Source organism: Nicotiana tabacum, chromosome 15 (assembly GCF_000715075.1).
Source record: "Nicotiana tabacum cultivar K326 chromosome 15, ASM71507v2, whole genome shotgun sequence".
Lineage (NCBI taxonomy): Eukaryota > Viridiplantae > Streptophyta > Magnoliopsida > Solanales > Solanaceae > Nicotiana > Nicotiana tabacum.
The window spans coordinates 116,649,014-116,660,441 of record NC_134094.1 but is presented as its reverse complement, the minus strand read 5'-3'; the positions used below and the strand labels follow the sequence as shown (position 1 = coordinate 116,660,441).

General features: G+C 35.3%; 1 protein-coding gene across 1 annotated transcript; it reads right to left on the bottom strand.

The window, feature by feature from the left end:
• Positions 1-702: 702 nt before the first annotated feature.
• Positions 703-1,551, bottom strand: LOC142169811 (uncharacterized). The gene has a single exon (XM_075231731.1). It carries the CDS (start codon positions 1,549-1,551, stop codon positions 703-705), a length of 849 nt encoding a protein of 282 aa, XP_075087832.1.
• Between the last annotated feature and the right edge of the window lie 9,877 nt (positions 1,552-11,428).

Genomic DNA, 11,428 nt, shown 5'->3' with positions numbered 1-11,428 from the left:
GTGGTGCAACAGGATATTGGTCTGAACTCAGCTATTCTGGATGGATTCTGCACTTTTGGTATCAAAGTCACTGTGGTGCAATTAATTGGCTTGTAAACCTCAGCTGTTCTGAAAAACTCTTGTTCTGCCTCAACTACTTCATCTCCTATGATTCCCCATGTCTTCTTAAAAAATACAGCATTATATCCATCACACCCTGGGGCTTTGGAATCTTCTATACTTTGTAGAGCCTGGTAGATCTGTTCCTTAGTCACAGGAGCTATTAGCTTCAATTGCTGATCTCTTGTCAACACATTCCTCTCTTCATTACTTCAGGTTCAATAGCTGGAATTTCCACTGTTGCTGATCCTAGAAGTTGTTTGTAGAATTGAATGATTTCCTATTGCACCTCTTCTTGATTTTGGGTATGCATCCATGTCTGAGTGAGCAACCTAGTGATTTTCTTTTGGGCATTTCTATTCTTGATACTAGCATGGAAGAAAGTAGAATTTGAGTCACCCAGCTTTAGCCACTGAATTCTAGACTTCTGCTTGAGAATACTTTCCTCTACCATAATCCACTTCTCTTTCAGATCTTTTTCACTGTTCTTCAATCCCTCTGAGTGATTAGGGGTTCTCATTTCCAATTGTACTTGTTGTAGTTTCTCTCGAATAGCTTGGATCTTTTCAGGAATTCTACTATACTCCTCAACATTTAACTGCTTCAATCCTTTTTCAGCCTCTTTAACCTCATCCAAATTCTTTGCATAGTAGGCCTCAGCATGCTAACTTCCCAGGTATCTTTGACTAGCCTTTGAAACTCCTTATGCTCAGCTAGGTTATTGAAGAACTTGAATGGTTTAGGCATAGGTTGGTGATCATGTTCAAAGTAAACACAAACAGGGGTATGATCAGAGAAGAGAGAATCCTGCAGTACCACCTTTAACTGTGTCATATTCATCATCCATCTAGCATTAACTAAAGCTCTATCTATTCTGCTATATACATGATTGTTTGTCCACATAAATTCTCTGCCAACTGTTTTAAGTTCTGTCATTCCTGTGTTCTCTAGAAAATCAGAGAAGTCTCTAGTTTCTACCTCCATATCAGGGTTACCATTATACCTATCTTCAAAACTTTGAATGGCATTATAGTCTCTCATAGCAATCCAAGGTCCCTGTAGCTCATTATGCAGTTGTTCCAACTCTTCCCACATGGCCTTTATATGTTCAATGGTATGCAAACCATATACTACTGTCATCCAGAATTCTTTATGACTTTGGTGTATGATAATCTTCCCAGTGATTAACTGCTCAGAACAACTATGAATGGCAAAGTCCAGTACTCCAGGATCCCACAAGATCCATATTCTCCCTCTGTTACTAGCCACATAATTATCTGTCCACTTCCAATTTCTAGAGATTTTTTGGATAGTTTTCTCTGCCATAGGTTGTTTCACCTTGTCTTCAATTATTGCTATCAATACTACTTTATTGTCTCTAAGATACTGCTTTATTTCTCTTTGTTTATAGACTTTATTCAAGCCTCTAATATTCCATGATACTATATTCATCTTGGTATAAAAGGATCATCTGTCTCCTGCATCAATTCCCACCTATTCATGCTGCTAGGCCCCAAGCTTACTTGTGCAGGCACCTGAGAACTTGATGGATCAAGGATATTGAAACCATTGGATGTGCTCACCCCTATGTTCTTTTCCACATTTCTTGAGCCCTTTGTCACAGACTTGTTCTTCTTAGGGAACTTAATCCCCTCTTAGTACCCGAGGTTGTGGATTATTTTCTTCCAGGATAAAACGGATTACACACTGGTATAGCAGTACTTCAAACCCCAGTGTTTCAGCGAACACAATGAACGGTAGCAAATCACACTTATTGTTGCTTTGTTTGTAGTTAAAACAATGCAGAAAGGAAGAGGAGAATTTATAAATTTTGTAAGAAGAATCTGAAGGAATGGTCTACTATTTATAGCTAACAGGTTGAGTTTAAATGAAGAGGTGCAACTCTTCAGAGTGACTGTTGTGACTGTTTGCGTAAGAACGGCTATTACGTAAATGGCTACTTACGTAAAGCAAAACGGGAAATCAAAATGCGGAGGAAAATTAATTTACCGTTACAAAATGGGCTAATTTGGATTAAAATAATATTATGTTAATCTTAAAATTAATAAATAAATTTGGTCCAAAAAATTAATCAATCAATCAACCAAATCCAAATCTGAATCCCGAAGCCAAGCGACGACACGAGGCTTGCCTTCTTCTCAACTCTTTAAGAGTTAGAAGAAGAGCAATTATATATATATATATATATATATATATATATATATATATACACATCAAAAGTCTTTTCCTCCTCCAATATGGGACAATGTCCCTTTGTCAAGGAGGGAAACACAAATATTTTATTTTCTCTCCATTTCTCATTCACCCTCTTTTAAACTAAACCAAGTTTAACCCAACACCCATTACGTGGATAAGTTAGCCATTTGAAATATGTCAACTCCTTTAATTATGCATATCATATAAATAAACTTTTGTTATAACAAACTAAAACGAGATCCTAAAGAAACCAATTAATTAAAAATAATACCCACTCCCTTAATTAAAAAACATGCTCCACTAAAACAAGAAAATCAAGAGTCGTTCATCCAAAATCTCCTAACAAAAGAAAATCTAGCGTCTGGTAGAATACTTTCGTGTGTTCAAATATTTAATAGGAACAGACTTTAGTTTGAGTGTCTAAGTAAAATATACTGACAAGCTTAAGGAGTTGTCATGTATTCGCCTAATTTTTTATATGTAAGCTTTCTAATTAGATAGTTATTAGCTTTGATTCCATCATTTAGTGCGGTTCATTCAATATTCTTGACACTAGGCAAAGAATGTTTTATTATTGGACTCATCAAAGTATGATCATTTGTGAGATCGAAATTAAAGGACTTGACAAAATGTGATTTTCTCAGAGATCAATTTTGCTGCTTGGGTTGTCGAAGAAAATATTACTCTCCGTCTGTGTCAAATTATTTGTCGTGATTTATAAAAATAGTTGTCTCAAATTATTTGTTATTTTAGAAGTTCAACACAAATTTAATTATTTTTTTCCACTTTATCCTTAATAATAATTGTTCTTGATGATAGAGATACACAAAATAAAGTAAATACTCAATGAAAAGAGATTATATCTTAAGACACAAATAAGGTTAAAGTAGTCTAAAACCCCTTCTAATTAATATTTTCTTAAGGGTTGTGTAAAAGAGAAACACAACAGATAATTTAAGACAGAAGGAGTAATTAAAAGGATAATTTAATAAGATTACCTTTATTTATTTTTTTATCTCAATTTGATACTACTATTTTTTTCACCACATTAATTTCTCTCCATGTTTATTAGAGTAAGGATAAATGTGAAAAAATTACTAATTATTTCTTGTTTCTAAAATAATAAGTATTTTGAAATGGCTATTTTTAGTAAATGACAATTAAATGAGAACGGAAGGAGTAGTTTGCCGAATTTCTGCATTTCACTTTAAGTGGTTATTTTGGTGCCGCCAAGGGACAATCTGCACCACAAGACCACATTTTAATATAACGTCGTCAGTCATAACTCTAAAACTATTTTTCTATCTTTAATTACCATTTTCTTCTATTAAAAAAAAGATAAACTTAGCAATTTCTTTACGAATTGGCCCACGTGATTGGTAAATTATTCCATAGACACTCAAAGGTGGTTGCACTTATTTTCCCTGTTTTTTTATATTCCTTCCCCTGACTTTATTTGCATTGTAGTTATAGGAAAAAGACTTAGGTCGATCAATTATATTTTACCCATTAAGAATTGATTAAAAATCGAACTTGAGAAGTTTCAACTCTCTTACGAAGTGTGCTTGATTTTCAGAAGACGTCTTGGTCTAATTTCCTTTAACCAAAATATACTTCCCAAAAAAATAATATATATGATTTTTTCCTTAAATTTAAGCAAATATTAAAAGCTTTCCTAAAGTAATAGCCCATTTTATATATGCAGAAAAATAATGTGAACACAAAAATTAAACAGGAGGATTGTAGTTCAAAAGTTCAAATTTATCAATTTAACCTGCCTTAAAGAAAACCTCCTCTAATGACACTATTTTAGGATTATAGGTATTTATTTTAACTAAAGCAGTAAAAATGAATCCCTGACCAAAATATAATTAGGTAATAGAAAAGAAAAAAGAATCTCTACGGCACGTTTTGGCATTTTGGCATGTTTCCTAAATCTAAATTCTAAACATTATGGAATCTGGTTTCATATTTCCCTTCTATTTTCTATTTACTAAACGTTAGAACCCTAATCCTAAACAATTTGGACTTTTTTACTTTTCCTAAATGGTTAATCCCAATCCATTTAGGATTTGGCAGAAACTTATTACTATTATTTAAAGTCTTCATTCCATTTGTTTTACATCACACTTTTAGTAACCGGAATCTAGAGCGTAAAGCATGGCATTGTATGTGCCTTGTACCAAATGGCAAGCTATTCATTTTCCCGATATTGAACACACAACTCAGGGTTGCCATGTTCAGCCAACAATCAAACAGAGCAATGCACCCGTCTATATCAGTTGGTCTTTTCCTCCTTCGGGATTTATCAAGATTAACACGGATGGCAGCTTTATACCCAATTTAGGATTAGCGGGATTTAGAGGTGTTGCACAAGATAATGTGAGTACCTAATTTTTGACCATATTTAAATTTTTTTATCAATTTTAGTATTTAAATAATTTTTAAGTTTAATCGTAGTATTTTAGCTTGTATTTCACCCTTTTATAGGTTTTATTTGATAAAATTGAAAATCACATAAAAAAAAAGAAGATTTAATTTGGACTAGTTCTCCTAAAGTCTTGCTTTGTTCAAATGTCCAAGTCATGGCCCAAATTGGGCCAAACCTGAACCGAAATAGCTTGACCCTTCTCTAAACCCAAAAAAAAACTAGCAGCCAGAAATCTTCTTCCTCCTCCATATAATCTCAACCAAACTCCAAAAAAAAAAAAAAAAAAAGAAGGAGAAAACAACTTAGATCCACCGTGAAAAGGAGTGCAAAAATGGCAGCAAAATAATTTCGAAAATCAGTCCAAAAGGTCCTCTACAACACTATGTAGAGGTTCACTGTTAGTGACCTCTCTCACGCGAAAACCCATTTTTTTAGCCATAAAACCTCCATCAAAATAATCACAAAAAATCAGCAAAACGCAGTTGAAATGCCCCCAAAATGCAGCAGTAAAATGACCTTCAAATCTCCATGAAAATCGGCCATTTTTGTCCCTAAAAACAACCTTAAAATCCAGCCCCCCAGCACTCATGAAGACCACCCAAAACAGCCCTGGAATCTCAATTAAAATAGCCTCAAAATCACCTTAAAACAGTCAATGTTTGGTCGATGTTTTGAGCGAATCTTCGATTTCGGTTTGAAATCCTGTTCGCATTTTGGCTCCGGATTTTTTTGCCGTTTTTAGTCTTTGCTAGCTGAACAGTCATCATTTCTGTACTGCTTGGAGTTTCTTGTTAAATAAAGTTTGATTTAAGGCACGTACAAAGGTCTGTTTCTCCATCTACTGTTTAATGGTATTAAGTTTGCTTTAAGTGGTAACTCTTTAATTAAATGCTTGATTTGTTTCTCTGTTTAGTTTTTTTCCCTTTTGCTTTGTGTATTTCATCTGCATTTAGCTTAATTATTTTTGAGTATCTTATGTTTGGTTCATAATTTTACTTAGTATCGTTGAAAAATCTTGGATGAGTATTGAGTGTTTGTTTGAATCGTTGGATCTTGAAAACAAAAGAAAATCTTACTGCTTGAAACCATGAAATATGATGCTCTCATTGGTGTTAGTGTGCCATTATTGTCAGCTTACTAGGCTTTTGGGTCTTGGAATAAATTAAAGGGATATGTAAAGTTATGAGAGGTCCATTTTTAATACATACTGTTTTATTACGAATATTTTTGAGATAGTATTATTAATTAATCTTTCTAATAGTGTATTTGTCTACTTTTTCTTGTAGATATCTTCTTGTTTTAACTTCTTTTGTTTCATCTATAATTAGTTTCAACAAATCCCTGAAATAGAATAGTAAGAACTTGTTAAGTTGTAAATAATTCATAGTAGTTTGTTAATAATTTATAGGGCTAATGATTCTCCACAACTTGATATCCATAACTCTCGAGGCTTACAATAATCCCAAACTTTTAGGAAGAATAATTCATGAACATCGTAGCTGGCTTTAGGCGCGATTAATAATAAATCATCGTGATTATGTATACGTTCGCGTGACATGATTACGATTTCCAAAATAAATCAAAGTACGCATTCGCGCGATTTTGAGCAAACAATCTTGATAATAATAAAGTGTTATTAATTGTGTATACATACGCATGACATGGTTTTTGACACACCAAACAAAATGAGTACACGTACGCGTGACTTATTTCAATAAATGTTTATAAATCCAATCAAGCAATAAAAGCGGACATAGTTAAAACATGAGAACCAATAAAACACATGTTATCCAAAATTAATTCAAGCCAAGTTGTAGTAAATAAAGCGACCGTGCTAGAACCACGGGACTCAGAGAATGCCTTACACATTCTCCCCGGTCAACAGAATTCCTTACCCAGACTTTATTTTCGCAGACCAATAATAATTGAGTCAAATCTTCCTTTGACTAGGGATTCAAATAAAAGGTGACTTGGAACAACTAAAAATCAATTCCAAGTGGCGACTCTGTAAATAAAATAATTCCCACTCAAATTTATCACTTTGATTGGAAAAACTCTTTAACCCACAATCCATAACACACATATCTTTTCGGGGTAGAAAAGAGGTGTTACAGCTCTGGCGACTCTGCTGGGACCTGAACTAGAATTCGAGCTTGTATATGTTGACTTTTATTTGGCTTTATCAATTTTGTATATATTATGATTTATTTGTGCCTAATGTGCTACATGTCCGCTTTTTACCGCTTTGATACTGTTGAATTGTACATATAAATTATCTTCTCACGCACTCCTCTGAGTCTTCTTGAAATTAAATTGAGCATTTGCTTGATATAGCCCGCTTTCTTTGATATAGCCGAGGTGCTTGTCACCCGGTGAAGGATTTTAGTCACACATGTTCTAGGCGGGAAGCACCACCAGTTAAGCCGGAAAGCAATGCTACCGGTACGCTGACCCTCCTTGGCTCGAGTTGTCCCTTGAGTAAGCCAGTTTAGATACCTTCTCCACCAGGATTTAAACCTAGAAGAACAAATCCTATACCGGATATCCCTAGTAGTTTTGCTTTATTTGCATCATATGCATTTGAGTTAGCAGCGCTCGGCACATGGGTCGGGTTCTGTTTTAGGACAGGTACTTTGTTGAGACCAATATGTTTATGTTATGTGCTATATGTTGCATTAATTAGGAGGCTTGCATGTTGACCAGCTTTAGGATAAATCAGTTGAATGAACAAGTCAGTTTTGACCGAACTACGCAGGTCTGATTCACACTGGATGTGAGATGCGTAGGAAAACCTCATCGGTTCTGGCCACCAATTTTCAAAAATCAAAAAAAAAATAATTCTTTAATTCCTTATTTAGAAATCTTTCTTTGAGACATCAAATCCAAAAATATTTTCTTCTTTTAAAAAAAAAGGTCTTTGTCACAAAATTTTAAAAAATAATTAAAATTCAAAAATATTTTTCGTCTTTTAAATTTACAAAAAACAAAAATCCAAAATATTTTCTTTCTTTTTTAAAAAAGTCTTTCTTTTGAAGATTCCAAAAAATCCAAAAAACAAAATCCAAAATATTTTCCTTGTTAGGAGCCTTTATAGGATTATCTGTATATGAGTAAAAATATTTTTCTTTAATTCCTTCTTTAGAAGTCTTTCCTTAGAAAATCCCAAATATACTTTTTAAAAAAAACAAAAATATTTTCTTTCTTTTTAGAAGTCTTTCATTTGAAAAAAAAAATCAAAATCCAAAAATATATTTTTTCCTTCTTTAGAAGTCTTTCTCCCAAAAAATCCAAAAAATATTTTCTTTCTCCTTTAAGAAGTCTTCTTTTCAAACATTCCCAAAAAACAAAAGAGCTAGCATATGTACTTTGTTCTCGGTATTCCCGAACTACGCAAGATCTGATTCATGCGGCTCATGATACGTAGGCAATCTTCATCGGATTCGATCATTGCTATCAAATAAATTGAGTGAAAAAAAAAGAAGAGAGAAGAAAGAAAAAGAAAGAAAAGAGTGACAAAAATAACAAAGAAAACAAAAAAAAAAGAAACAAAGAAAAAAAAAGAAAAGAGTGAAAAATCCAAAAAGAGAACTCTGTGTCCAGTTTGACAAAGAAAACGGCGGAAAGTTTTCGTGAATATGCTGTCAAATGGTGCGAACAAGCCACCATGGTAAAGCCTCAAATGGGCGATGCAGAAATGGTTATTGTCTTCCAACAGGCCCAAGAGGCGGACTACTTCCAGAACATGATGTCCGTTCACCAAGACTATCAAAATTGGGGAGTTGATCGAAAATGGTTTAAAAAACGGCTCGAATCTTGAGTTATACTGCCTTTAAGGCCACATCACAGGTCGTCGCACCGCCTTCCTATGCGGTGATGAACGCGCAACCTTACACACAACCACTGCATTATACACAAAATCGAGATCCACTTCCCAGAAATACATGTTCTTATCAAGCTCCATATAATCCCCAACCAAATGATCCCCAATACAATCCTTGCCCAAGAGAGCCTTTCAGAAAGAATCAGTTCACCCCTATTGGTGAATCATACTCGAGCTTGTTCCAAAAGCTAGTCAGGCTAGGTCTGCTACAACCAGTGGCCCCGAACCGGCCAAACCCTAAGTCCCCATCGCACCAGGCTAATGCTATATGAATACCACTCTGGATTAGTGGGACATGAAACAAAAGACTGTTGGACTCTTAAGGGAGTAGTGGAAGACCTCATAGAGGTCAAGACAATAGTGCTTAGGGATGAAGAGGCCCCTAATATGATAAACAATGCTCTGCCTACTCACACCAATGGGAAAATAGTCGGAATGATCTGTGAAGATGAGGAATTTGATCTGGCACTGAAGGTCATTGCATCCATTGTCGAGACATAAGAAAAGCCAAAACGGTCGCCAAGCCTGAAAGTCCCCCATCAGACGGGAGTCTCGGTAGCCAGTCTTACTATCCTTTCTGCATCCGGATTATTTCAGGGTGTAATTCGGATATTTTACTTTAATGTCTTACTTTCCGATGTAAACCCTTCTATCTTTAAAAATTAAAAAAAAGATCAAATTAAAAAAAATCAATTAAATGAAATTAGTATTTCATTGTCTAGGAATGTCTCTTTTCTTAATCTTGTCACCTTTTTTATTCTCTTTTCAGTTCTGCTAATGCAGATTTTAATAACATGACATGCTTGCGGACTTCATGCCCAGATCCTAAAACGCTATCAGACCTCGAAATAATGAATCAAGAAGCAGAATGTATTGAAAATAAGGATTGTGAGAAAATAAACAAGCAATTGGAACACTAGACCTGAGCCAAGTCCAAATGAAATCGGAAGAAGTTGAAATTCCCTCTCAAGAACTGGTTTGAAACAATTGACTATGATTGATGAAAAGCTAATAGCCGCAGTTTTCCACAGGTAGTGGTACCAACAAAGAATGGTGTAAGGACCCGTAAAAATTTTAACCAAAAACTCGGGGTTTCATGGTGTCAAGTTAGATTCATGCGTTATTATAGTAGAAATTCTTCGTGGCGAGCTTGCGAGCTGCAGTTCGGACTTTTTGGATTGAACAGTACCCTACGAACTGATAGGAAAATGTTTCGTAGAAACACGCAGTTTTGCGGCCCATTATGCGGCCGCATAATCACTCTGCAGACCGCATAATGGCCGCAGAGTGAAGCAGTAAGTTTGGCCAACTTGAGGTCAGTTTTATGGTAGATTATGCGACCTCATAATCGATATGCGGACCGCATATTGGTCGCATAATTCCTCTTGTGTTTCTGCGGAGGGAGTTTTGCGGTGCATTATGCGACCGCAAAACAAGTATGCGGACCGTATATTGGTCGCATACCTGAGCCGAAAGTTTAGGCCCCTAAGGGCTATTTCTGCGGTCACTTTGCGGACCGCATAACCATTATGCGATCGCATATGCGACCGCAGACCTGTGTCAGGGCACCATTTTTCTTAATTTATAACCCGACCCCCATTCCGTTAAAACACCCATTTAGCCTATTTTGAAGCTCATTTATGATATTTCTAATGTGAGAGAAATAGGGTTCTAGAGGGAGGGCCTAATTCCCATCAATTAATCTTCAACCATCACTCAAAGCTTGGAAATATTCAAGTAGAGCACCAAATTCTTCATCCAAAAAGGTAAGACTTCATCACCCCAGATCTTAATTTCAAACATAGCTATAATGGGGTATTCATAAGATGGTCCATGGGTATGAGGGATGTTCATTTTGCATGCATGTGATAAAGAGTGTGAGAAAAATAAAAAGTGAACTAGGACCATGAACGTTTTCCTAATTTTGGGTTCAATTTGTATATTGCAAAAATAGATTGAGGTTGCTAAGGGTTCCGGATAATTGTAGAGTCTAAAGAAGCGCAATTGAGGTATGTATGGCTAACTCTCTTCTTCTTAAAATCGAACTCCTGGTGTCCGAATAATTGGTGTAAGTTCCAACTTGATTATACTAGAATTGTTTGCCTTAGTGTGTTTGATTGAAAGATTCATATTCTCTAATTGTTTTAGATGGTTACCATGTCATCATGCTATTTGAGAACGTAATTATGATTTTCCAAGCTCCTTCCCTTATGTGTGAAATGCCTTATGTGATGGTACTTATCGACATGAATGATGATGTTATTTGAACAAATAAAAAGGGAAAGACTTGAATTGTAAAATGTGCCCAAGTGCCAAGAACTACTTAATAAATGAGGTTGTTTGTGTCATGTAATGAAGATGGGAAAGAAATGTGAATTGAGTGGACAATTGAAAGAGGTTATACTCAAGTGAGATGGCTTAGCCGATCAGGCCGATATCGGACGCCACGTTGTACACATGGTGGTATTTGTATTGGAATTATTGAATTACATTGTGGATATGGATATGTCTCACTTGAGATGGCTTAGCCGGTCGGGCCGAGACCGGACTCCGTGTAAAAATATGGTGGCATTGTGAGTTATGGCTTTGGCACTAAAGATTATTAATCTAAAAAGATGGAAATATTGAATTGGAAACTATGTGATCCTTACTTGGTATTTTCTTTGTATTCCTATGAAGTACTTATTGATTATTATGACTGCTTTCTCTTTGTTTCATTGTTCATTCTACTAAGATTGGTGTTTGCCTTACATACTAGTACTATTCGACAGTAATAACGTCCCTTTTGCCGAGGGCGCTAC

What these genes read in the sequence shown, in the direction of transcription:
- LOC142169811 (XM_075231731.1), bottom strand. Translation starts at nt 1,551, where the DNA reads ATGAATATAGTATCATGGAATATTAGAGGCTTGAATAAAGTCTATAAA.